This window comes from Cardiocondyla obscurior, linkage group LG18 (assembly GCF_019399895.1).
Source record: "Cardiocondyla obscurior isolate alpha-2009 linkage group LG18, Cobs3.1, whole genome shotgun sequence".
NCBI lineage: Eukaryota > Metazoa > Arthropoda > Insecta > Hymenoptera > Formicidae > Cardiocondyla > Cardiocondyla obscurior.
The window spans coordinates 3,809,521-3,837,206 of NC_091881.1; the positions used below are offsets into that span (position 1 = coordinate 3,809,521).

The window sequence follows — 27,686 nt, forward strand, 5'->3', positions numbered from 1 at the left end:
GTCGGTAATCCACTTCTGTTTTTAGCACGGGCGATATCACTTCTGATGCCGCTGCTTTCCAGGCGAGGGCAATAATCGAGATGATTTTGCAAAAGAAGATGCTGCACGTCAAGGTAAGCACACATATGCGCGCACATCGCGTCTTTTCGTCGCTAATTTGAAGTAATGTTGATTAATACATTTGATGATCGAGTCAGATTTATCTTCAAGTTTATGTGATTGATCTTGCAGAACGGTGTGCTTGAGAGTCAGCGTTTTGTATGCTTGAGTATGTTTTGCCAGCGGGTTCGAAGCTTGCTCGACAGTAAATTCGTATTTGCAAGTGCTGTACATTCTTTTTCGTAAACTATAATTAGAAATATCTACAATTAAATTACACGTACATACAATCGTAGAAAATATTACGAACATGCTGAAACATACATTAAATTTAAAATATATGTTCTATTATGAAATTTGATTAAATAATTACAAATGTTCTTATCCCACACATGACTATATAATATCAATTTTTTTTAAATATATTATAATATATTTTAAATATATTATAAATATATTATACAGATTACTTGTTTTATTCTTAAAGTAAAATTTACTTTCAATTTCAAACAGTATGACAAGATTTAAGGTTTCAAGTAAAAATATCAATTTATAAACACAGTGTTATTTCATAAAACTCGTGATAAATAATAAGAAAATTATTTAGTAATATTCAATGTAAAAATGGAAGAAATAACTATGTAATAATGTTATACTATCATTAAGAACGACGCAAATCAGTAACAGTCTTTAATGAGAATGTTGTATACAATAAACATTGCTAGATTACAGAAGAGGTAAGGTTGCAAAGATTGCAATATAGAAATAAGGAAAATGTGACAACGATATTTAATTCTATTATTTGCATTTTGTCGATTCTAAAGTTATACAAATAATAATAAATAATGAGAGATAACAATAATTTAAAACTAAAATTCAAACATTTAACAAAGCATCCTTACCATTGACTGTATTCTAACAAGATGTATAAAGTATATTACAATCCATTCTTGGCACATTAACTCATGATACATATGTTCTTATTACATAATGAAAAACTCACTTAATAAATGTAAAAATCAAAACTTCAAAAATTATAAATGATAATTATTTTTTATACTGTTTTAGTTATTATATTAATAATATAAATTGACAAAAGTATGTACATCGCAAGAGACCATTTGATAGATGATACACGAACTGTAGATACAAAAAGTTTGCTTGATTCTGGAATTGAAAAATATAAAAAGATTATAATAAGATCACCTTCTCCACTTTATAAATTTGACCAAAATTGGTATTCAGGTGAGTATCTAAAAAAAGTCTATTGTTTTTATATAATTATTAAAAAAAAAACTTTTAAACATAATTTTTTTGTTTTAGAACCTGAAATGAGACATTATTGGGCTGCATCATTTTTGCTACCAGTCGGATCTATTTTTTTTCTTGCGGTATTTGTTTTGTTAATGGTAATAACTATAAATTTATTCTAATCATAATTTTTCATTTTTTATTAATAAAATATTTAATTAAAGTTTAAAATTTTGGCAATTATAGGTATTGTTCAAACGATGCCCTCATACAGTAGCCGCGATTGTCACTGTGATTCTGACTCTCATTATCATATTGACAACTATATTTTCACTTAATCATGATCCAGTTTATACATAATGCATTTATACCAAATAATTAGATATGTATTGACTGTTATATGACATAAGTTTCTCTTTTATATGTATATCAAACATGAAGCTCAAAGCTAGTATATATAAAAATTTTTGTAATAATTATACATAGTGATTAAAAGATGTTACTTACTACTAGGATTGTTCGTTCATCACTTTCAATTTAATCATATCTTTTGAAACTCGTTCTACTATTTCCAGATATTTTTCTAAAGTTGCATTTAATTTTTCGTAGCTCTAAAATACAAATTTTATTATATATTAAATTATGGTATTAATTTTAAAATATAATTTATTAAAAAATCGATTTATTATACCTCTATATGAGCAGAGTCTTTTTTCAAGTGCTGTAACTCACTTAATAGTACTTCTATGGTATTAAGTGGTAACCAAATAGGTGGAGCAGTAGCCACTAATGGTGTTTCAAGACCAAAATGTTCTTTACCGCTACCTAATACTGCATTAATATAATCTACTGCTAAATCGCTGGCTTCCACTAATCGACCGGTATTTAACATAAGACGTAGAAGCTCTGACGCGTTTCGCTTCTATAATATTTTTATAGAAATTAATATTTTATATATATATAGAATATTATATAAAGCGTTAAATACTCACTTTGTACGATATTAACAACCATTGTGGCAAAAAGGCTCCATCTTGCAATAATTTTTGTGCAACAGCCTTGTGTAGTTCGCAGTTATCACTCTTTTCGTGCTTTAATGTAAAGTATTCCAATAATCTCCATGCCGTGTTTGTAATACTTGTATTCGATATTCCAATATCTAAAGAAAAATATTACATATTATTATATAATATATAATAATCAAGGAATATTAAAAAAAAAATTTTAATTAATTAAATTAATTAATTAAAAGTTATAAAAACTATACCAAATATATCATTTTGTATTAGCCAATCCCAAGCGTTTGGATCTTCACGTTGACTTAATTTGATGCATTGAGAAGTCAAACTTTTGAGTACAGAGGCTTTACTAATGTTAAATACATCGCATAAGTGTAATGCCGTTGTGTACAAGCCAGTACTACACAAGGTGACAATAAGCTCCGATAGTTCTGAAATAATTTTCGATTTTTAAATTACAATAAAAAGATCTGTTCATTTTCCTTATAAAAATTAATTATATAATTAAGAGGTATTTACCACTGTGCGTAACTATATGCATTTCAGAATTTACTTTCGATATTCTTAATCTTGCATCTACTATATAATATTCCTTTTTGATATCATCTAATTCGAGTACTTCGATTTGTTTTTTTATTTTATAGCGTAACACTTCTTTTCCATCAATGCTTCTCTTTTTTTGGGGATTCGACAAGTTTATTTCACTAGGAATACTCTGATCAATTACGGGCCTCACAATCCATCTATATTTCTCGCTTACATGGTGTAAAGCATTAATACACGCCAATAGACATTGTGCTTGTTTTGCTATAATTGGCGTGGAATGAGGTTCTTGACTTAAACGCATAGCTTGTTCGTACATCACGGATGCGGCTATAAAAATGAAAAAAAATTTTGTAATAACAATACATGCTCAATTATAGCAAAAAAACTCACCTTTCCTCATATTTTGTTTATTGACATGAAAACTATATAGAAAATTATAATAATTATTTTCCATAAGATCAACGCTTCTGGCTCTGCCTTCAACTATTCTTTCAAGATCCTCGTACATATCAACGTAGGGAAATGAAATTAAATCTATCAACAACTTCTTTTCGAATAACGTTACAACCAATTGCCGTAAGCAGTCCACTCTACGTATGGGGTCCGGATTGACATTCAAACAATGATAGGCTTCCGTGTGATGACCCAAATTTAAATGCTGTGCGAATATTATGGAATGTAGCGTCGGTAAATTCGGATCGTCTGCGTCGGCGGTTGCTATGGCCGTTTCGGCAATCTCTATTATGCAATCAGACGCATTATGTTCCTCGAACAATTTTATAACTTTTAGGTAATAATGAACTAGATCCTTATTTCTTGACGTCATATTAGAATTGAGTAAGGCATCCACTAAAAACACGTCGGTCAATATTCCATTGGAAGCACGAAGAAAATGATCGCATGCCTTTTGCATTTCTCCCATTTCTAATAAGGCAACAGCTAATATGAATTTTCTCGAGGCGCTATTCCATTCACACCATGTATTTAGAAGTCTCACGTATTCTTGAACAAGTAGAAATTGACAACTAGAGAGCAACCACTCGGGGAAAATAAAATTTCCGGATATCGGCCATCTAATCGCTTTGTTCAAGAAAATATAAAAAGAATAAATCTGAAATGTTATTATATTTGCGCTTTCTAAAAATTGCAAAGACTGTTATTAAAGGATACACAAGTTGCGCGATAAGCGTCACATGCGTCAGCATACTATAATGCCATGGTATCAAAGTGGTCGGATCCATATTCGCTTGTGCCATAAGAATATGAGCATGTTTTGCACCACTGCTATGAATAAACAATTCTAACAGTGAAAGAGATCGATGCTGCCTCTGTCCAACATTAATACGGGAATCGGCGAGTTTAAGAGTTGAAAGACGTTGAGAGCTAGATTCACTAAAATATTAAAATGTTTTATAACGCTGCATTTAGATATTGCATGAGAAATTTATACAGTGTCCGAAATAAAATATTAAATCGTAAAATTATGGGTAGGAGAATTGACATTTTATTTCGGACACCTTGTAGTTTTTACATTTACATAATATTGAAATAACAAAACTTACAGCAGTGATTGTGAAGGAGTATACGTTGCCGTTGATTCGCATATCCATGTAACAACATAATAAGCTTGAGTAAGTATAACAGTTCTCGGCGCCAACGATGATCTTATCGTATGTAAAGATCTTGAATTAAATATTTCAGGACGCAGTAATATGAGTTGTTGTAGCATTAATAAATCTCTGCAGATGGAAAATCTTAAGAGCGCTATCTGTGTTATTGTTTCCGCTACCGCAGAAATTCCAAGCTGACTGCCAAAGAGATGACTGACGTTTAATAAGATTTTTGAAGTATCGTGGTCGTCTTCAAATTGCAATTTATTTGGTTGCCCAAGATCATATGTCAAAGCTTCCAATAACATAGCCATTGCACCCGATATGTCCTTAACGTTACTCAATTTGTGACAGAGTTCCGATTGGAAGTCAAAATCCGATAACTATTATTAATAATGTATGTGTTATATAAAAATAATATTCAACATATAAAGAAAACATAAATTAATAAAAATACTTACCGCATCGTCGGGTTCCAACATCAGCTTTGATAGTAAATCGTCAATTATAATATCTGGACTTCTCAGATGATACAACTCTTTCTCAATTTCTGTTTTAATTTCTTCAGATAATTGTTCGCCTAACATAACTAGAGCGGACATTAATACGATTAAATCTTGACATGTATCTTCATCTTGCGACAGAACAGGAGTTGTCTTGAATCGAGAAATATATGATTTATCGTTGCAAAGTACCAGATGCTCCAAAGCTTCCATTGGTCTTAGAAGAGAAAATGAGGACTTTTTCAGTAATACTGCGCCGTAAACGTTCGGCAATAGCAATAGACCTACAGGACGAGTACCGTTGGCATGGTATTGAACTACACACGAATAAAATTTCGACCAACAACGATTAGCGATTTCGAGATAATCTTCATCTGTAATCACATAATCCATTGCTTCCGCCTGCATCTCGGCTTCTACGGCCATACATACTCTTTCTTTTAAAACGGCCGGTGAAAAATTCATTTCCGCTACTATATTAGATCTTCTGTAGATGCTCAGAGCTTTTGTAATGTCCGCTAATGAAAATTGACCTGGGTGAAAAATATAATTAATGTATGCTTCCTTCGGATCTGTTCCAGGTTCGATTACAATATAATCTCTGTCGCGCGCTTGTTCCAAGATCGTGGTTTCCCATTCGGGATTAATGCGGTGCGTTAGCGGTAAATGTGCGTGCGTCACTGCCACCGCATCCATGTCAGCGGTCCTCCAAACTGCCCATAATCTAGTTGGCGTAAATGCAAAATCGACCAAATGTTGCTGCAAAAAAATAATGTTAATTAAGTTTTTTTTTTTTTTTAAGTAAAATTACAAAAAATGACGTATTAATAAAAGTACTCACGTCCGGCGCGTATAACGTACATAATCTAACAAACTTAAATATGCCGTTATCCTGTACGGGTTTCAAAATGCTGAATTCGCATCCCGTGCCAAATTTTAAGAAAGTCGCAAGATACAATTCGTTATCGTTGCCCAGTGCTTTCCTTAAAACATGGCCTTGCGCACCTTGAGACACAACGCGACTTTCGGTCGCTGCGTCTGTCACAGCTACGCATTGTGTTTTGTTACAGGACCATATACGTACGTTGCCCTCTCGGCATAATGCGAATAGAAACATATCGCTGCCATAATTGTGTATAACGAGTGACATGGCCACATGAGCTTCGGTATTACGTCCTCTAAACGCGGTGGCTATACCACTTAAAAATTTCGGCATTATTGAATCCTGCTTCAGTTCGCTAGTGTGCACCAAACCTGTGAGAGTATCAAGTCTTAAAAGTAATATAGTAGCCGAGCTATAGGCGAGAGCAAACAATGCTTCCTCTTGTGGCAATGTAAGCCATGATGCTGCTGCATGAGGCACTGGAGAATCTAAAAAAAATTTTCAGGTAAGTCCTTAAAAAAAACTGCAACTAAATTTATTGCTTTATTATTTTACATTCTAAAAGCTCTTACTTGTGGCTCCTGCATTGGAAATAATGTAAAATGTATGAGGATCTCTGGCATGTTGTACAGAGGCTTCACTAAATATAGATTGTACACTAACATCAGTATATGTACTCAATATATTTTCCTTAAAAAAAAAAAAAAAATTAAACATTATTTTGCTGATGGAATAACTTTTGGTAAAATATATGTATCAAAGATAAGTAACAAAATTTGTGCACACCTGACTGTGAATTTTATCTGGGTGAGAAAAAGAAAGTTTGTGAACACTGGAAACAGTGACAATCAAAATAATAACTGAATTTACTGTCTCATGAATGGAAATCCCATCAAGAATTGGAGTGTCAGTAAATTTGTATCTCACTCTGCAGTTGACAAGATTAATGTCCAAACTGTGCTCAATTAATTCAAGTACATCATGGCAAATGCGCCAGTAAATAAATCGATTTCGAGTAAAAAACTTGGAAGAATCTTTGTATGAATAGCCACCTGCTTTCTCTGGCACTTTTATATCTTGCAAGGTACTTTGGCTTCCACCTATAAAAATTAAACTTATTATTTATTTTATTATTAATGAATTCTCGATAATAAATATTAATATAATTCGATTCTCTTTTTTTTATTCCATGCTATACACTGATTACTAAAGATATCACTTAAATAATATTGAACATTATAAATCCCAAATTTTTTTTAAAATGCAACAAACTGATCTAAGCGTTTGGTGCGTATACAAATTTATTTAGACGGTCACGTGTATTTCATTTACGACGTGGAGAACCCAAAAAATCAATTTAGAATACAGAATGCGCAATAGACAGGTGTAGGTTAGGGCGAGCGTGCAAAAATTGATACTTCAACTCGCGAATGTTGGGCAATATATTATTTCGCGAGCATCACATTTGCACGTCGTCGTGAACAGCACCTCGAGGCGTTTTTATGTGACATCGCAAGCGAAATTTCACTTTGCCGGGCGGCCGAGTCTCCCGGCTGAAGGTTAGAACACGCTTTACCTGTGTTCAGAGTTATCTCTTTCCATTTCTCTGGCAGAGTTTGATCCGGCACGACCTCGCGATATCCCAGCGGGAATTCCACCATGTTCTGCTACTTTTTAGGGAGACGCTACAACGATACTGTCACTTTACATCACAGAAAAACCGCCGAAGATTTGAGCGGTTATCGAACAGTTTTTTGGCGCTCGCCTCGTGCTTCCTCCACCTTGATAAAATAAAAGCCAAGATGGACAACCTCGCGAGAAAAAGATCTCATTTGCATATCAGCTCCCTCTCGGCATTATTGCAGCTAGAACGAGAAATAATAATTCAAACTTCAAGCGAGCATTTTATTAAATTATTAAACTTTAAAAATTCACAATTTTTATCTGTAATATCTATTATTTATATTTTAATTTATACCTTTTTAATTCATATAGATCAAAGTCAAGTCAGAGTCGGATTGAGTTTGGCACTCTGGCGTATGTGTCATTATTTAATAAATTGTCTTTTTATCTTGCCACATTTTGCTTTATTTTATTTTTATTATGACATATTTTACTTCAGTAAAATAAAGTAAAATACGGCAAGATAAAAAAAAAAATTATTACGCCAGAGTGCCAAACCCAACCCGACTCTGATAGCTCTGACCCGATTTTATAATCCTCGATTGAAACTAGTTCACGATGTCGATCTGAAATGTTGAATGACTGTCAGCAATTGTCGAGCAAAAGATCCTCAGACATGACGCGCTGTTCGGCATACGCGAATTACGTGATTCAGAAATGGACCGGTGAACAAATTAAAATGAAATGGTCGCAGTATTATTGCTAATAATTCTCCAGTCGACAGGATTCGTGTGGGCAATGTATAACCTTGATATCCTACACATTAACGTTGCTGTTAATGTGTGTAACCGATATCAGAGTTAACAGTTCGTCAACAGAATTATCAATTTTCTCAGCGGTTGCATTATTAACTCTCGAAAGATGAATAGAAAAGTGGTCACTGCGTTTTATCTGATACTAAACGTAGCTTTTTCAATTATCATCGTGCTTCTGAACAAATGGCTCTACATCCACACTCGCTTTCCGAATATCACGCTGTCAATGATACATTTTTTTATGACGTTTGTTGGTTTGATAATCTGCGAGATGCTGGATGTCTTCTGCATTAAGGACATTGACATCAAGGAGATGGTGTTGATTGCTATGACATTCTGTGGATTTGTTGTCTTGACAAACTTGAGTCTAGCTTACAATACAGTTGGCACTTATCAGGTGGCAAAAATGCTGACAACACCCTGTGTGATAGTCATGCAAATGTTATTTTACAGGAAGCACTTTGGCATACTTGTTAAATTGACTCTAATACCGATTATACTAGGAGTTGTTATCAATTTTTATTATGATATACAATTTAATGTTATTGGTGCTATCTATGCAACACTGGGAGTACTTGTAACATCACTGTATCAAATTGTATGTACTGCATTTGTTATTTCTTATTTCATAGATATAATATTTATATAAATTATGAAAATTAAAAAAAAATATCTATTACAGATGATAAATAGGAAACAGAAAGAGTTCCAGATGGATCCAATGCAGTTGTTATTTTATCAAGCACCATTGTCTGCTATTATGCTGTGGATTGTTATTCCAATTTGGGAGCCAGTTGGTCAAACATTCACTCATAATTGGTCTCTGTTAGATATAGTATGTTTCTGAAACATTAGAAGGAAGTTTGAGAAGTTTTTGAGATTATAGGATTGAATCATCATTTATTTTGTATAAAATTTGTAGATTATGGTGATACTGTCAGGGGTAGTTGCATTCTTTGTGAATTTAACTTCCTACTGGATCATAGGAAAAACCTCGCCTTTAACGTATCCTTATATATATTAACAATATATTACAAAATATCTTTCAAAAATTTCACATGTTATACACTTTAACAAAATGCTCAGATATAATATGGTTGGACATTCCAAATTCTGCCTTTTGCTGCTTGGTGGCTCATTTCTTTTTAATGAAAAATTAGCAAAAAATCAAGTCATTGGTATAGTTCTAACATTAATGGGAATTATATTATACGCTCATGTAAAAGTAAGTCGAACTTTTATGTAATATTTCTTTTTCTGCTATTTTCAATTTAATACAAAACATTGCCATTTTTTTTAGATGAAAGATAGCCAAACGGTGATACCACAGTTTGAAGACCGAGAAATAAAACCTCTGTACAAAGTTTGATTCCGTTTTAGAGATGACAAAACTAAAGAAATCGATAAAAATAAATTGCTGTACTTAACGCAAAAGTTTTGTAAGATGTTAAAATCTACATTGTAATAAATATTTATTTATTATTCTCAAACTTGATTGACTGTGAATTCGTTATTCTAAATAAATGTTAAAACCACAATTTTGCGAAAAAATTTTCAAAATTAAGTAACGTACCTTGAATGAAAAAGAATCGAAACGCGAAGATGTAACGACATAAAGTAAAGGTATAAAGCGAAAAATAATTGTCGTAAAAACAATATTGCAAAGGCAAAAGTGGGTCGACGTCACACCTTGGGCAGAGATAGTTGAACTGTATTGAAATTAGCGGCAACTTCAAATTAAGATTACGATTTATCGTTAGCTTTTTCCCAGGTGTTTCGGACCCAACTGGTGCTCTGCCAGAGTGCTCTTATATATGAAATGAGCTCGTCTATAGCACTATCGAGAAATAATCGTCTCAGGAGACATCTAGTCTTCAAAAAATGTATCAATTGCTAGACCCGGAGTTTTCAATGAGCATCTTGCAAATCTATTTTTCACAATGTGTATTTTTTTTCTTATGACAATCCGTGAGATGTAGTTTTGATTTTTGAATTTGTCTTTTAATTTTATTTGCAAATAACGATTGGTCCAGCGAGGTATTGGCGAACAATAAACACAGATCAATAAACGAGCTTGCGCTTTCAAATGCAACACGCAAGCTTCTGCGCATTTCCACACGCTCGAAAAGTGGGGATGCATTGAATCGAACAAACACAACTCTAGCAACGTGCTCGCACGATCTTGTCGATCCACTTTTGTTAAAAAAACTCACAAGGATGAAGATCGAGGAGGTAAAAAGTATTGTCAAGACCCAGAGAATCTCGGCGCACTCGCATATCAAGGGTCTTGGACTCGATGAAAATGGAACAGCCATTCAAAATGCAGCCGGCCTCGTCGGTCAGGAAATGGCACGAGAGGTTAGTATTACTTTAAAACCGGCGAAAACTGCTTATTTTTTAAGTAATTTTCACGCTGCATTTTACCGTGATACGTTTAAAATGATAGAATTTTGTTTCATAGATTTTGTTTTAATAAATGTTATTTTCACAGGCAGCAGGCGTTGTCGTTGACATGATAAAGTCAAAGAGAATGGCAGGACGTGCCGTGTTACTGGCCGGTCCACCAGGTACAGGCAAAACTGCTATAGCACTTGCCATCGCTCAAGAACTTGGTAACAAAGTACCTTTTTGTCCAATGGTGGGCTCAGAAGTTTACAGTACAGAGATTAAGAAAACAGAGGTTCTTATGGAGAATTTTAGGAGAGCCATTGGCTTAAGGATTAAAGAAACTAAAGAAGTATATGAGGGTGAAGTTACTGAGTTGACACCAGTGGAGACAGAGAATCCAATGGGTGGCTATGGAAAAACTGTATCTCATGTAGTCCTTGGATTGAAGACTTCTAAAGGCACAAAGCAATTAAAATTAGATCCTTCTATATATGAATCTTTGCAAAAGGAGAAGGTGGAAACTGGCGACGTGATTTATATTGAAGCAAATAGTGGGGCAGTAAAGAGACAAGGCAGAAGTGATAATTTTGCTACAGAATTCGATCTGGAAGCTGAGGAATATGTTCCTTTACCAAAAGGCGATGTACATAAAAAAAAAGAAGTTATTCAAGATGTAACATTACATGATTTGGATGTAGCTAATGCCAAGCCACAGGGAGGACAAGACATAATGTCTATGATGGGACAATTAATGAAACCTAAAAAAACTGAAATTACAGGTAAAGGGAGGAGAATAGAAAAAATTTAGAACAAATTATTTAAAAATTTATACGAATATATTTTATTTATAAGAAATATTTGTATTTTATTAAATAATAATTATTTTAAATTAAATTTTTTTTTTATTGAGTTATATATTTAAAATATGTTTAATTAGAAACAAATTATTTCAGACAAACTGAGGAAAGAAATAAACAAAGTGGTGAACAAATACATCGATCAAGGTATTGCTGAACTAGTACCAGGTGTATTATTTGTAGACGAAGTTCATATGCTAGACATAGAGACGTTTACTTACTTACATCGTGCATTGGAAAGTGCTATAGCGCCAATCGTTATTTTCGCTACAAATCGCGGCCGATGCGTGATCAGAGGAACAGAAGACATCGTAGCTCCGCACGGCATACCTCTCGATTTGTTGGATCGTCTTCTTATTATAAGAACTCTTCCATATTCCAGACAAGAGATCGAACAGATAATAAAATTGAGAGCCGTGACAGAAGGATTGCAAATCGATGATGATGCTGTGTCTGTTCTTGCCGAACTCGGAACGAGAGTGAATAGTTTAAGATATGTAATACAACTTCTAACGCCAGCGAATGTAGTGGCGAAAATAAACGTAAGAACCAGCATTAATACGTCAGACGTTGAAGAAGCCAAGAAACATTTCTGGGATGCTAAACAATCCGCTGAGGTACTTTCAAAAAATGAAGATAAATATATGAAATAAAATTTTATTTTTCACATTTTTTTAAACATTAGTTATAGACAAAATAATTAATTATTAAATTTGTCGACACATTTTATTTGGATTCTTTGATGAGTTATAAATTAATTAAATTGCTTTAAATATACTTATAATAGTGTAGTGATATTCAAAAAATTCCATTATAAGAAAATAATCTTATATATATTAGAATGATTTCTCTTATAAAGTAAACTATTTTGTGTACGAATGTTCGTATTAATAACAATTTAATAAAAAAAAGCTTATTTTTAAACAATTTCTTGTTTCTAAAATGTTTTAATAATGGGAATTATATTATTTTGCGATAGTTCGTAAAATTTACGAAAGTTGCGTCAAATAACGTCATTCACGTGTTACTCAATGCTTGTGAAAGAAGAGCAAAAATAACATTTGTTTGGTAAAATATTTCGTTAGATTGGATTAAAACAAGTGTTAAATTTCTTAGCATTATAAGATTAATGGCGAAAATAATTTCTCAATATTGTCTTAAACGTCGAACGGCTCAGGGTTCAAAAGCTGAAGAGTTCAAGCTGTAATCAGAAGTTGTGACATCACAGTATGATATCTATATACCGAGTATAAAACCTTCCATCAACTTTAACACTTCTTAGTTTTAAGGAGATGATCGAGCAGCCTCAACTGCATTAAAGAATTAACACCGCACTACAATTTATTTTTAATATTTTCCGAGTTAATTTTGAAAGTGACAATGCAGTGCACTTTAAAGATAGCAGGGACCAGATTTTTAAACAAGCATAATACCGTGACTCGATATGTGCGTGGTTTGCAATTAAGTAGTTCACATAGGCAGAATATGAATAAATTGCTTCCACAAAAAGAAGAATTTCAAGCAAGGCACATTGGACCCAGGGATCACGAACAAATAGAAATGTTAAGACTAATTGGATTTAAGGTAATTTACTTTAGAAAATTATTTAGTGAAAATACTTATGTCGTGCAACTAAATTAATTTTTATTCATGATGGAATATTGCAGAGTCTCGATGAATTAACAGAAACAGCAGTGCCAGCTAAAATTCTTCACAAAGGAGACTTAAATCTTGATGAGCCAGTTAGTGAGTAATTTTTTTTTCTTAACATATACAATACGAAAAATTGGAGTAAATAATTAAGTCTTTATTCTATTATTTATAAAATTACGCGAACTTCTCTTAAAAATATATAAACAGCAAAATTTATTTTTCTTGTATGTACGACGTGATAACCGTGGGTCATCCCGCGAAAACGTGACAAGTCACGAGACTTTCTGATTTAACTTGCCCTAACACTGATAATTCACCACGCAAATCGTTATCTTTAGGTCACAGTTCAATCTCGTGCGTCTGGTGTGCTTTCACGTGTTCTTCTTAAATAAACTTTATCATATATCATAGATTTCTATATTTAATTTTTTCTGATATTACATGCTGTAATATTACAACATATTATTTTTCTCATCGTATTTTTGCATCTTCTTTTCAATAATATCACGACATAAATAAATAATATGTACTTAATGATAATAATTTTTGCAGCCGAGTACGAGTTAATAAAGCGGATCACAAAAATTTCGGAGAACAATGACGTGTGGCGTTCGTATATAGGCATGGGATATCATAACTGCTGTGTACCGCACACGATTATGCGTAACATTTTCGAAAATCCTGGATGGTAAATTGTGTTAAAACATAATTAAGAACCGATAAGATTGCGTAAGAAAATCACATAAACAACTTTTATTGTGTTTCGTCAGGACAACGCAATATACTCCTTATCAGCCAGAGATTTCGCAAGGACGACTCGAAGGCTTGCTGAATTACCAAACCATGATATGCGATTTCACGGGAATGGAAGTGGCGAACGCTTCTCTTTTGGATGAAGGAACAGCGGCAGCGGAGGCCTTAGCGCTGGCATATCGACATAATAAAAGAAAAAAATTATTTCTCTCCGATCAAGTGCATCCTCAAACTATTAGCGTTATCGCAACACGCGCTGCTTCCTTAGGTTTAACGCTCGAAATCGGAGATGTGTTTAAAGTGGACACCAGCGGAAATGATATCGCCGGTATTCTTGTACAATATCCCGATACAACTGGCTGCATTCACGATTTCGAAGACGTCGTTAAAAAGGCACACGCTAATGAGGTATATTAATTATATTTCTGATGGCAAAGTTCTGTAATTTTAAAATAATTATTAATATATACGTATGTTGAAAAAATATATTTTGTTACAGACACTGGTCTGCGCTGCTACTGATTTACTTGCGTTAGCTGTACTTCAACCACCGAGTGATTTCGGTGTCGATATATGCGTGGGTACGAGCCAACGTTTTGGAGTGCCTCTGGGATATGGTGGGCCTCATGCTGGATTCTTTGCATGTCGACAAAAACTGGTACGATTAATGCCTGGCAGAATGATAGGCGTTACAAGAGATTCCAACGGGCAGGACGCTTATCGGTTAGCCCTCCAAACACGGGAGCAACATATCAGGAGGGATAAAGCTACTAGTAATATTTGTACAGCACAAGCGTTGCTGGCGAATATGTCTGCGATGTATGCGGTGTATCACGGGCCTCACGGAATACGAAACATTGCGAGCAGAGTACACAATTTGACACTGGCTTTAGCAAAGGGCCTGGAGGTAGCTGGAAACGCAATCAATAACATATATTTCTTCGATACTATTGCAGTGTCGCCAAATACTTCAATACAGACGATAAAAGAAAATGCAAATAAAGCTAAAATAAACTTAAGGTACTTTCGAAAATAGAAAATGATAATAATTCATGATTTTGTTAATAAAACTAAAAATTTTCAGATATTTTAACGACAGTATAATCGGAATATCTCTCGACGAGACGACGACGAAGGAAGATGTAAACGATCTTTTCAAGATATTTTCGGCAAACATTACGGTTGAAGATGTGGTCAAAGATGAAAGTTTTCTAGCGAGAAGTTTGGACAAGTCAGATTTCCACCGTACTATTCCATATTTACAGCACCCTATTTTCAACAGCCATCATTCGGAGACAAGAATAGTTAGGTACATGAAATCTCTGGAGAACAAGGATGTATCTCTCGTGCATAGCATGATTCCACTGGTGATTATTATTGTTACGAATATTGTACACATATATTTGCTTTTTTATTAATACTAGCGTTTTTATTTTTCAGGGTTCTTGCACAATGAAACTGAATTCAACGACAGAGATGATGCCTTGCAGTATGAAAGGTTTCACAGACGTACATCCTTTTGCTCCACTCAAACAGGCTAAAGGATACCAACAATTGTTCGCCGAACTGGAACGAGATTTGTGTGCAATTACCGGCTACGACGGTATTAGTTTTCAGCCGAATAGTGGAGCGCAAGGTGAATACGCGGGTCTGAGGGCTATACAATGTTATCATGAGTCAAAGGGTGACAAACATCGACAAGTTTGTCTGATTCCAATATCCGCGCACGGCACGAATCCCGCATCCGCGCAAATGGCGGGTATGCAGGTGGAACCAATTTTTGTACGAAAAGACGGTTCGGTTGACATGACGCATTTAAAAGAGATGATTCATAAATATCAAAAAACGTTGTCGTGCCTGATGATTACATATCCATCGACGAACGGAGTATTCGAAGAAACAATTGGCGATATATGTGACACCGTACATAATGCCGGTGGGCAAGTATATTTAGACGGAGCTAATATGAATGCTCAAGTTGGTTTGTGTCGACCCGGTGATTACGGCAGCGACGTGTCACATCTAAATCTGCATAAAACGTTCTGCATCCCTCATGGAGGCGGCGGGCCTGGCATGGGTCCTATCGGAGTGTGAGTAATTATTTTAATTTTATAATCTTGTTCGTTGTTAAGTTATATATGAAATATATGTAATTTATAGGAAGCGTCATCTTATACCTTTTTTACCGAATCATCCAGTAATACACTGTTCGGACAATGACGATTGTGATTTAAAGAATATCGGTACGGTATCGGCCGCACCTTTCGGATCATCTGCCATTTTACCGATCTCATGGGCCTACATAAAAATGATGGGTCCGAAAGGTTTACGCAAGGCTACACAAGTGGCTATACTCAATGCCAATTACATGAGTAAAAGATTGGAGAAGTATTATAAAACGTTGTATAAAGGTGAAACCGGATTAGTTGCGCACGAGTTTATTCTAGATGTTAGAGACTTCAAAAAAACTGCTAATATTGAGGCCGTTGACATTGCGAAAAGATTAATGGATTATGGTTTTCACGCACCAACCATGAGTTGGCCCGTAGCCGGTACTTTAATGATCGAACCGACCGAATCCGAAGACAAAGATGAATTAGACAGATTTTGTGATTCTTTAATCTGTAAGAATTTTTTTTAATTTAAATGCTTAAAATATCTTAATATCGAGAATTAATATTTTTATTGTTTATTTGCGTTTGTATTTTTTGATAGCTATAAGGAAAGAGATTGCAGACATTGAAGAAGGAAAATTAGATATTGTACAGAATCCTTTGAAAATGGCACCTCATACACAGGAGCAAGTAATAAGGACCGAATGGAATCGATTATATTCACGAGAATTAGCGGCTTTCCCTGCTGTACGTATTTTCAAAGCACAAAATATCGAACATTTATTAATAATATTATTCGTCGTTTTTTTTTTTAGAATTTCGTGAAAAAACATAAAATTTGGCCAAGCGTTGGAAGAATAGACGACATATACGGTGATAAAAATCTATTTTGTACATGCCCGCCTATTTTACCTATAGAACAATAATTGTGATGTTACGTTTATCAATTACCGTGTTTCTTGATATATATCGTGTACAGTTACTTATATGCAGAACTATTTAAATATTTATTATAACTTTTATACAAATATATTATTTATATAAAACATAATGCTTTTTTTTAATCTGACAGTAGACGAAATATAACGAGAATCTGTGCTTATGATTTCAATTTTTAGTAATTAAACGTTCTTTTTGTATCTAACTTGTCATATAAGTATTTACATTGAATAATTCTATATTTTACATATTTTGTACATTATAAACCAGGCATAAGATAAGCTATGTTGTCGAGCATTTTGGAAAGTGTTTCAGGTTTAGCTCCATTAGTTTCTGGTAATTGCTGCGTTAAACAAATTAATGGACCTAAGGCACACAGCAATGAATCCAGTAAAACCGAAAGACTGCCGGAAACAGCTATCTGACCATCGTGTTCTTTCAAACGTTCTCCAATGATTGTCAAGCTCTCACCGAGCAGTTTGAGATGGGCTGCAACATCGATCGGTTGCGTTCCAACGACTTTGTACATTCCCGTGCCTATTACCGGCTCATTAACTAGATCTTTATTGGTGCGATTTGATGGCGGTGAGACTGGAACGTTTCCAACAACAGATGGGACACCGAGTTGAATAGTTTTTTTTGCAGAAGCGGGTTTTGTTTCTTTTCCATTGCCTGAAATACAATATTTACGAAATAACGTTAATGCCGTACCGAATGTTTAATTTATGGAATGCATACAAAAGACTCATCAAGATGAATCTATAAAAGTTACGAAACAGATATATTCGATTTAATAAATATTTTTGGCTAATGCACATGCACAAGTAGAACAAGGCAGATACATAAACTACCATATAACATGACACATACAAATAGTACATTGCCTATGTACGCCGAAAGGTAGATATGGCGACGACAGCTAGCGAACGTGATTTTAGCGTCGTGTGCATCGAGTTTCACATGTACCGCATGTATATACCGCGCCGGCCGGTTTGCCGATGACCGATTTCTTCCCGTTCTCTCATCCCTTGATTTTGCCGCCTAGAATTACGTACTACGCTAGCCGCTGTCACCGCAGAAAACGTCATATCTATCCTTCGGTGTATAATTAACCAATTAACCCACCAATTTTATTTATGAATTTTTTTCGCGAGGCTGGTGGTGGCATTTTCCAAATAGATTCATCTTTACTTGCTGGTAAAGAATGAGGTTTAGCTGCCAAGCGCTTTGCACGCCTGCGCCAATTATACTTTTCCAGATGTGGTACTGTAGCCCACAGCTCTCCTAACCGCTTAGAAATTGCCGCAAAATCTACAAAAAGCAACGATCAATAAACAATATCAAAATTGCATGCATTTATAGCTTATAAAAAAAATAAAAAAATTAAATAGCTCGGATACCCATGTAAGGAGATTGCTCTAACAGTTCTTGCCTAATTTTCTTTGCCCATAGCATGTAAGCAGTAAATCTTGTTTTCTAAAAATATCAAAAAAATTAAGGCTCTTCTTTGGTATCATTCTTCATTAGTACATACCCCTTTATCTTTGCGTTGTGTCTTCGATTTGCCTATAATTTTTCCATCCTTAATAATCAACTTTTTCTTACATTTTTCGAGCATATATAAGCTATTTGCTTGTGATGGTGTTTCCTGACCTGATGGTGGTTCTAATTTCCTAAATCCCATTTCTCTTTCGTCGATCATAAGAGGATCTATATCATTATCACTCCCAGAATCCAAACTATAGCTTTCTTCCTCATTTAATTCAGTGGGATCGTCAGATTCTGAGCTAGATGACTGTCCCTCATTATCCGATAGGTTCTTGAGTCTTTGTTGTACTTGACTCGAACCTGAATGCTTTCTCTGTTGCCCAACATTGCTTGCTTGATTTGATTGCGTCGGTAATATCTGCTGTTGTACTTCATATTGATCCAAGAGTTGTTGATTCTGTAGCTGTTGGGTCTTCTGCCGCTTGATTTTATTTTCCGTAAGATCATCCGATTCAAAATCGACGAGCTTGGAAGATTTCTTCCTCACGCGACCGCTACGGGAGATACCCGTGACTTCTAGATCTGAAAGATAAAGCAGACTGCACCTTGCCAAAAACAAAAAAAAGACGAATCTAATGTACTTTGCAATAGCTAACTACCAGACTTAAACATTTATAGAACAGGATAGGCACAGTATAGAAATGCTACTTCTATGCAGGCTATAAATGTATCTGCTACTAGAGATGTGGGCAGCCAGTTGCAGTACAACTCGCACTTCACTTTGCTTCGCTTCTTTTCTCTGCATTACGTTTTTATGGAAAAAATTATTCAATTATTCAAACACTTTACATACAGAAGATAATGATGATTAAGCAAATGTAAAATGGAATAAAAAAGCTTTTAATGATAGATGATTGTACATTCGTCAGTATTTAATAGTTTTTTTTTTTTTTTTTAAATTTAATAGTTATTTCGATAAGTTAGATATTTGTATGCTGCAAGAACGTTTAAGAAGCATGTAAAATGGAGTGATTATAATTTCTTTTATTTCATATGGATGCAGAAAGCTGGGCTCGGTACAACCGAGGCTAGATCGAACGCGCGAAAATTTCATTCTGTGATTGTATACGGCGTGCAGTTCGTACGACGATTATTCCGCTATGTACGCCGAAGCGCTGGCGTTCCATAACACGCTAAAATGAATGTTACAGGGGAAAGAAAAGGAGCCACCGAGATTTTCTACGAACGCGCGTAGATCATGCGATTCACCGTAAGCGATATCAGCGGGCAAGCTAATAGTCTATCAAATACAGCTACAATACCGTGAAGAGTAAACCAATGCTCACCGTCGCTCTTCTGAGCGCGTGCTCTCGATGACCCGAACACATCCATAGCGTCCCTCCGCGGCCTCCGCTGCCAAGCCGTCAAGACTACTAAGATGACCGAAAGCGCGCGCACTGCGCGACGACGCGCCCTCCCGATTTCGCAGGCCTGCAACTCTTTGCAGTCTTTGCATTCTATGGCGCGATATTCAATTTGTTATGACAAGGTTATGACACACTAGAAATCTAATCGCTGACGGTATGATCGCGCGAATAGTTGGCTTGCGTAAGTTTACGGGAGTAAAAATTATTAATAATATTTGCGGGGACAGACTTTTATTTTATCAAAAATAAGCGTTTTTAAATACGCAAGCAGGCGAGATCTTCGTCTAGCTGTTATATCGAAGCAAAATAATATCTGACATAAAATACGCGACATAGCTTTATCGATCACGTAATCGAACGTACTCGTAAACCTGAGAAAATTATTATGAAAGAGACGCCGTTAGACGATTGGCACTTCTCGTTTATTCAAGTCGCGCGACGAACTTCAAGCAAGTGCAAGTTTCGATGAGCTTCCAACGGTTCGGGCGGTACGGAATTCATCTTGCGTCGCGATCGCGAATATAATTAATAATCGAGCGCAAATGAGTGATTTGTGTGTGCCTGTGTGCGGAGAGCTGACAGATGCATCGAGGTCCTTGTTCGCTGCGCTTCTGTTTACAGGTATGTGACGAAAATGTCCATCTCAAAGTTGCGGTCGTTGTACTTCGCGATTGAGATACGTTAGCCATTTGCTAATTCGAGCGACGAGATTTCTTCAAATTTTTCGAAAGCAATTTTTGACGTCTTAACAACCCGATTTTGCTAAACTCCGTCGATTTTCAACTCGAGTATCATTAATTCACCGAAATTTAACGCGCGACAACTATTTTTGGTCCAAAAATTAAGTAATGTTAATGAGCTACGGTACGAATTTTTTATTGCAAAAAGTATAAAAATCACTGGACAATGAAAAGAAAAATCTACATAAAGAATATCTCGCGAACTTAATTATTAATACGGAATTTATTCTAAAGATATCTGACAACATTTTTATTAAAAAAATTTGTATATTATTTATGGAGTAGTAATTCTAAGTATTCATAATTTTATATATTATTTTTCCAGGTAGAAATGAAATAATTGATACTGAAATTATTAAATATGCTAATGTATATTTAAAAAATTAATTAAATTACATACAGGTTTAGGTAGAAAATTAAGATTGAATATCATCTTCTTGCTGCCAACCATCTTCCTCAGATAGAAATCTCCTTTTATAACTTGTGTTCATGTAAGGTCTCAAGGCCCATTCAGTGTCAGCAGCTGATTCAGTGTCTAGAGTCCCCAGTTTGATCTCATACAATTTCATTTGAAAGCGTGGTCCAACTTCAGCTAAGTCAATCTCCTTTCCATGAATCTTTTTGTATGTATGATGCCGAAAACATATGTAATCATCATGATTAGCAAAGCTGATTACTCGCTTACTGTCTTCTTTTGGTACAGGAAACAGATATTTCAATATATTTGTTACTCTTTCTCCTAATTTAGTTTTGAAATTATGAAAAATTAAATGTGGATATTGCTCTGACATGGTGCCAATATTAGGTATGTCATGTCGCATTATAACACCAGATAATGTAAAATAAGCTGTTGGTCCGTATGGTAGGTGACTTATTACCAGAGCATCAGGAACACCCCGATGTTCGTGTACAATAATAAAGTCAGTGACATTGTTGGCACGACAGGCATGGATTAGCTGCTTCATTTCATAGTTACCGCGATTCATTCGCTGCGAGTTTGGGAATATTAGACGGAGTTCCTTTACAAACATCTTTAGGCGGGAGCTCGGGTCACGGGACGTCGTAATGACAATTTTTGGATCTTCTACGCCGGCCCAGCGATATTCGTCGTCTTCTGGGTTGGCCACACCACCGCCACCCATCTCTGTACCCATAGCCACTGCCATTTCCGGCCCAGCATCTTCCCATTCGATTTTTCTCTGCACGTGTAAAGCACTTTTCCTCAAATCCGGGTGTATAGGTATATTTTCTTCCAAGCTGCGCTTCAACTTATCTTTCTTTTCTTGGATACCTTTCACCTTCTCCTGCACAGATTTTCTGTAGAGGTATTCTCGACGTAATCGTGCTTGTCTTCGTAACATCGTTACTTAAAATTATATTCTTCGTAGATTGATATGCGAAAATCTTTGTGTCTCGAGTAGCTTATTTAACGACGGCAACGTGTTCTTTTGGAGGTTAAGATACCATGTGTGTTGATATCGCTGTAGTCATTAAGAGCAGTTACAACTGCACACTAGTGGTACAATTGACTGGACGTAAAAGTAAGATGTTAGAATATGTTAGATAATGAGATATTAGAATGGATGCATACGAGATCTGTTAGCTGTATTTTTTAATTGCGCTCTTTCGTAATTAAAATATTGTATCTCTTGTGGTTACACAAAACAACTGTTATAGTATTATACATATTAATATTTAATTAATTAGTTTTTTTTTTATTAAAAAAAAACTATGAATTAGAGAAACAAGCCATATAAGTATTTCTATTTAAGAAAGTTAACTGAAATGATCTAAACATTCTTTAAATGTCTTATATTTCTCACGGATTTTTATATTATTCGAAATGAGTTGTGTATATTGCAACATATACTTTGTAAGAGAATGCAATATAGTGCGACTTGAGAAATCAGCTTACTTCCTCGCACACTTATATGGTGTTCGATTTGGATGTGTTATTTTGTGTAACCACCTGAGTGCGGCCAATCACGCATGAAAGTAACAATGAATAGCGTCGAAATAGGCGGATAGACAGCCAGACCGGTGATTTTGTTCGGTGCGTTCGAGCGTCTGTGTTATGTGTGCGAGTTTCTCTGTGTGCTCACACACGTGCGATTTACCGGAGTCCAGCCTTAGGCATCTTCTTCCGCATTTCATATCGTCGGAAGAGGAAAAATTCCTTAGAACGTTCCATCAGTTATATACACGGAGTGAAGAACGTTTCGTTAAATGTCGTACAGTGTTGGATTCTTTTTTATTTGTTATTTATATTCCAGCTATTTTTAATTAATTTAATATTTTGATGATTATAACTGCAATAATGTTTAACATTACAGAAAAATTGCATCGTTTTCTAAAGCGTTGGCCAATTTCGTTTAGTGTGCGAAATCTTCGGAATAATATTAAAGCGCGATATCTTAGCGATGAATAGAGTCGCTGTAAACTGTCCACGCGTATAGAAACTTTATTCGCGTTACGCGTTTTCCACAACAACGTGTATATAACGATGTCAGCACGCCGGGCAATGCCGGTCAGTTCATATTATAGCAATTCAATAATAAATTGTAGAACGGCTCGGTCGCCGCATTATGCGCCGGTAATCATAGTAATAAGCAGTTCTAAAAGTAACGTAAGTACGTTGTAGGTAGTAACGAGTGGAGCCGTAATCTCGGGGGATGCCTCCTCTTCGTGGCAAGGTGAAGGAGGAGAGATTGAGGGCTGAAACGTTAGGCGTGGGGGGGGAAATATGAAGAAGGTGTGAGACAGAGAAAAGGGAAAGAAAGAGGGAGAGAGAGAGAGAGAGAGAGCTCATGGGCGTCATCTTCGCTATGTTCTTGAATCGGCATAATTTACAGCCTCGTCCGAGCAAATTGAGCGCGTTTATGCAAAAGGGGCGACATAAAGCACGATCGACGTGACGACGATCATTAGAAACCGGACTCGACTGTGCCGCCGCTTTTCCTTTCGGCAAAGGAAGCGTTTTACCTTCATTCGCTCGGCAATGATTTCACCTCGCCACCGACGACGATACTGACTATTTTCGATCGTCTTTAGATAATAATTTCGCTTTAATTTATCTTACTTGGTATTCTTGCATAACACTTAAATGTTTGAGAATAATTATCTATTTTTTCTTATCTTTATGTTGAACGAAGAAATGATAAATGTTTCGTAATCTCGCGAATTTACGATCCTGCGTTTAGAGATTATTTCAATACATACACGACGCGCTTATAATTTATATAATTTTTAAACTTTTTTACAAGAATTTTAAAATATAAAAAAATGTCAATTATTTTGTCATTAATATTGTTTCTGGAATTGGATTTTGCATAAGTTTTTTTGTAATTTTAACGTAGCTGAAGTTTTTATCTTAGACGGTCAAATTTTGGTTTACTTGCAAATGTAACGGTGGAAAGAGATACGCGATAGAATTAGAAGTTGACGATGAATCGCGTGTAAGTACGCCTATGAGACGGATATGGGGACTATGTATCCGTTAAGCCAACATCTAATTCGATAACTGGCGAAAATAATAACGTAGCGATCTGTTGCGTTCGCGGCGCGCAATCATCCGTTTCGTACCGCGTGTCCGCGGAGAACTATAAGTTCGAAGGCGCTTCTCCCGAGGGTATCTTGTTGCTCATAGTAGAGCGTAATAATCGCTACCACCTGCCATACACAAATACGAAAACACTTGGAATTATCGTGCGATTATGACAATTTCATCGCAAAACACTTGCAGGCGTTCGCGTTCGGAATTTTTTTATTTTTTGTATTTTAATCCAACGAAACTTCCGGTGGACGGGAAAAAAAATCAGAGCGTTCGCAAACGTTGAAATAATAGAGGGATGCGAAATTGATACGCGACGGGACGAGAAATGTATCCTTTGAAATTCTGACTTGACGGCGACGGATTGAAAATCGAACAATGTCCTCGGGTAGCCAATAGCCTACGCCGTTTAAACGAATCAGATAATTTTTATTTTCGACGAACGGTAGCGATTTATAACGAGGCGATTGTCGACTACCTCGGTAGCGAAGATGACACTTATTAAAAGTTGGGGTCCCGCGGTGCACACGAGACATCGATCTTGCTCTCCCCGAGTCTTTTCTCCTCGCGCACGAGCGCGACGCTGCCTTGTTACCCGTCCACGAGAAATACCGAACAGTTTAATAAGCAAGAGCGGTGGCGACGATATGCCGCGATACAAGATACCGCGAGTACCATCCATCACGCGATGTGAATCGCTATCGCGCTCGTCTCGTATAGCGTTTCGGCATGTTCGAGACACCCGACCTTCTATGATCTTCCGTTCTATTCCGTCTCTAAACACCCATGGGTCTCCGGTTCTTTTTAACTGCGGCTATTTTTCAAATGTCGTTGCGTCACGCTTGCAGGCGAATATAGGGTTAAAAAAAAAAAAAAAAAATAGCAAGAAGGAATTATTATATTCATTGCGGCCGGTTTAATACGCTGGCGATAACGAAAGCTTAGGTCGGTGCTCGGCATCGACCCGCGCCGTCATCCTGGCGAGGAGGTCGCGTGCAAAAAATACGTTAATTCCGCGTAGCTTGCATGACCGTGCAAATAAATAAAACGGCAAACACACATCGCGGCCTGCCTCGGTACCGTATTTTATATTTTATCCGGTTCGAATGATTGATTGCGCTCAGCTACCGGGGGCTGAGTCCCGGACACGATAGCATCTCGCGAAATGCCCCCGGTCGCCCGACTGTACTTGTCGTTTCACGCATTGTTTATTATTGTCCGATGGTTTTATCACGATCGTCGTATATAGGGGAACCGGACGGTTGCGGGTGGAGGGAAGAGGGGAGGGGGAGGGGAAAAGCCGGGATAACGATTCCTTCATCGACTTTCGGGACAGGACGGCCACGAACGTGTCGTTATTGTTGCGATTGTAATTAGAATCTAATTCAATTGATAGCGTAGAAAGCCAGACGATGGCGGCTAGAAGAGAAATAATCGCTCGGTTGTTGCCAATACGATGCCGAGTTTTCGGTTTTTTGGCATGAACCGGAGTAAAAGAGGCAACGATCCCTATATACGTGTGGAAGATAGTAATTACAGAAGCGGGACTGAAAACGCGGGGTTCCATCAGACCCTGCGAGGCACGATCCTCGATAAGTATAGTTGTTTCAGGATCGCGTCGATGCCTCCTCTACTCCCGCTATCTTATTTTATTGGTACAGGTTATGTGAAAAATTTATTGGCTTCGACAGCGAGCGCGAACGTATCCTGGATGCGAACATGTTTCGTTATTTATTGGGCCGGGAAAAGATTTGAAAATTTTATTTGCTCAAGTTCGATTTTCAAATTCGACACGTTGGCGTTACGTATCCCTTTCACATATTTTTTTTTTCGCCAATTATTATGTCAATTATACAGATTTAATTAGATCTGAATTTTCAGTAATGTCACATCGGGATTGAAACGCTAGCTGGGAAAAGGGCTGTCCGTAACGTTTGTTGTCGACGTTATTCTTGACTTCACAAGTCGTTGAGGCGCGCTGGAAAGTTTTTAAATATTGAGCTGATCTAATGGCCATCCATCAAATATTGCTTAATTACATCACGGCCGGTGCAAGTAATTATCGTTCCTAGAGAAGGTTCCTGGTTAACGTATAGTGGGATATACAGGTGCACGTGCAAAAAATACAAATAAGTTATTGCCTAGAGATTTTTTACGGAGCATCATCAAACTGCATCTAGCTGGTGTCTCGGTTGCATCGTGCTCTTCCATTTCTTCGGTGAACGGACCCGATCACCGCATACCCCGTTATTATCTTCCGATACAGTTTTGCCTCATTTTTCCCCATCCTCCGCCTCTTTCTGCCCTCTTTTTCTGTTATTTCATGCTTATCCCTCCTTCGTGCCTGCTCTCCGCGAGAGAACTTTGTACTCTCCCACATTCAAGATTATCCATTACGGCGATAAAATCCCGAAATCCCGATGTATGCACCGCGCGCGAACGTCCCGATTCGTTGAACCGCCGGGACGCGCGCAATTATCGATGCAGCTTTAAATGATTTATGTTGTGTGCTCTAGATTTTCATCAATTTCACGGGAGTAGTTCTCTTCGCGGCGCGATTATCCGCGACGCATATCGTCACGCTCGATTTTCCCCGCGTTACATACAGCACGGTAATAATGCCAATTAATGCCCGCGGGACAATCGCCTCAAGTTTCTTACAAACTGTCCCGCAAATTGCGGCGACACAAACGCTTGCCGGCATTCAACCGTGGCAATATCGTAGCGGAAACGCCCGATGCTACCGGAAGACGTTTTCATCTCGAACATATCGTCGTCTTCGCCGGCTCCGTTGCCTCCGTCTCGGAGAAAGATCGTTCCGGCATAAAGCCACGCCGATACGGTACCACTTTAAACGCGTGTCAACGCGCCGTTATTAACGCCAGCCGCGACGAATACTCGTCATCAATTTCAGAAAGTAAAACGACCTCGATTTTTTGTTAATTTTTTTTTCTCTTTTTTTTTATTTATTTTAATTGAATAAATCTACGTAAATATGAGGGAAGTTCTCTCTCCGAAGGAACCGGACGGATCGCGCGCGATTGCATTTGGCATCAATAGCGACATAGAATCAATAGCGTCGCTTCGAGCGTTTGACGGTAGAAAGTTTGATGCGAGATTACGTCAGATATATATGTCTCTGAATTCCTCGACAGCCTGGACGCTTTCATCCGCAGTTCAGGATCAAAGGCGAGGAAGTTCTCTCCCAGGGGGAGGAGGGGAAGGCGAGAGTCACGGGGGTAATAACGATCGCGCGGCGTAATTCGCGTCGCGAGTATAGCCGGTTATTATCGGGTAATGTACGGCCCGTGGAAGTATTGATGTCCTGGCACAAAACTGTTTCAGCCACTTCCTAGGCGGTTGTGCTACCCTGGCCCGCAGTCTGCCAGGAATCAATGACAAATCCGACGAGTTCCGCGCCACGCCGC

At 36.7% G+C, this 27,686-nt stretch overlaps 8 protein-coding genes across 13 annotated transcripts in view; 5 read left to right on the plus strand and 3 right to left on the minus strand.

The window, feature by feature from the left end:
- Positions 1–1,126: 1,126 nt before the first annotated feature.
- Nup160 (nuclear pore complex protein Nup160) lies at positions 1,127–7,708 on the minus strand. Its single transcript, XM_070668852.1, has 14 exons — positions 7,488–7,708; positions 6,698–7,011; positions 6,484–6,601; positions 5,870–6,399; positions 4,987–5,787; positions 4,478–4,908; positions 4,086–4,307; positions 3,306–3,988; positions 2,889–3,242; positions 2,618–2,800; positions 2,343–2,509; positions 2,042–2,272; positions 1,858–1,961; positions 1,127–1,266 (listed from the first exon to the last, which is right to left on the minus strand). The coding sequence occupies exons 1-13, from the start codon at positions 7,570–7,572 to the stop codon at positions 1,860–1,862; spliced, it is 4,221 nt and encodes a 1,406-aa protein (XP_070524953.1). The 5' UTR covers positions 7,573–7,708; the 3' UTR covers positions 1,127–1,266; positions 1,858–1,859.
- Positions 1,200–1,859, plus strand: LOC139109656 (uncharacterized). The gene is made up of 3 exons (XM_070668901.1): positions 1,200–1,344; positions 1,423–1,508; positions 1,597–1,859. The coding sequence occupies exons 1-3, from the start codon at positions 1,200–1,202 to the stop codon at positions 1,708–1,710; spliced, it is 345 nt and encodes a 114-aa protein (XP_070525002.1). The 3' UTR covers positions 1,711–1,859.
- Positions 7,709–8,108: 400 nt separating the features above from the next.
- On the plus strand, positions 8,109–9,839 carry LOC139109833 (solute carrier family 35 member E3-like). The gene is made up of 5 exons (XM_070669204.1): positions 8,109–8,947; positions 9,032–9,184; positions 9,272–9,354; positions 9,436–9,574; positions 9,650–9,839. The coding sequence occupies exons 1-5, from the start codon at positions 8,456–8,458 to the stop codon at positions 9,716–9,718; spliced, it is 936 nt and encodes a 311-aa protein (XP_070525305.1). The 5' UTR covers positions 8,109–8,455; the 3' UTR covers positions 9,719–9,839.
- Positions 9,840–10,471: 632 nt separating this feature from the next.
- Positions 10,472–12,521, plus strand: Pont (RuvB-like helicase pontin). Its single transcript, XM_070669197.1, has 3 exons — positions 10,472–10,707; positions 10,841–11,516; positions 11,691–12,521. The coding sequence occupies exons 1-3, from the start codon at positions 10,567–10,569 to the stop codon at positions 12,245–12,247; spliced, it is 1,374 nt and encodes a 457-aa protein (XP_070525298.1). The 5' UTR covers positions 10,472–10,566; the 3' UTR covers positions 12,248–12,521.
- A 72-nt stretch (positions 12,522–12,593) lies between these two features.
- Positions 12,594–17,165, plus strand: LOC139109824 (glycine dehydrogenase (decarboxylating), mitochondrial). Its single transcript, XM_070669183.1, has 10 exons — positions 12,594–13,178; positions 13,262–13,340; positions 13,800–13,935; positions 14,018–14,408; positions 14,500–15,020; positions 15,085–15,367; positions 15,441–16,090; positions 16,161–16,624; positions 16,716–16,861; positions 16,930–17,165. Exons 1-10 carry the CDS (start codon positions 12,975–12,977, stop codon positions 17,038–17,040), a joined length of 2,985 nt encoding a protein of 994 aa, XP_070525284.1. The 5' UTR covers positions 12,594–12,974; the 3' UTR covers positions 17,041–17,165.
- Positions 17,166–17,273: 108 nt separating this feature from the next.
- Positions 17,274–20,015, minus strand: LOC139109831 (HMG box-containing protein 4). Of its 5 annotated transcripts, none has more exons than XM_070669202.1 (6): positions 19,888–19,976; positions 19,201–19,340; positions 18,588–19,114; positions 18,454–18,529; positions 18,179–18,364; positions 17,274–17,725 (listed from the first exon to the last, which is right to left on the minus strand). In XM_070669202.1, the coding sequence occupies exons 2-6, from the start codon at positions 19,211–19,213 to the stop codon at positions 17,313–17,315; spliced, it is 1,215 nt and encodes a 404-aa protein (XP_070525303.1). In that variant the 5' UTR covers positions 19,214–19,340; positions 19,888–19,976; the 3' UTR covers positions 17,274–17,312. The 5 variants fall into 5 exon arrangements, with proteins under 5 accessions (XP_070525303.1, XP_070525302.1, XP_070525301.1 ...); XM_070669201.1 differs by having other exon boundaries at positions 18,588–19,117; XM_070669200.1 differs by having other exon boundaries at positions 18,588–19,123.
- An 88-nt stretch (positions 20,016–20,103) lies between these two features.
- LOC139109826 (GATA zinc finger domain-containing protein 14) overlaps positions 20,104–27,686 on the plus strand; it is a 290,995-nt gene continuing 283,412 nt past the window's right edge. For both annotated transcript variants that reach the window (XM_070669186.1, XM_070669187.1), the window contains exon 1: positions 20,104–20,589. The gene's annotated coding sequence lies outside the window, so the exon portion shown is untranslated. The remainder of the gene's footprint in view (positions 20,590–27,686) is intronic.
- Positions 21,063–22,392, minus strand: LOC139109832 (U3 small nucleolar ribonucleoprotein protein IMP4). The gene has a single exon (XM_070669203.1). The coding sequence runs from the start codon at positions 22,067–22,069 to the stop codon at positions 21,125–21,127; it is 945 nt and encodes a 314-aa protein (XP_070525304.1). The 5' UTR covers positions 22,070–22,392; the 3' UTR covers positions 21,063–21,124.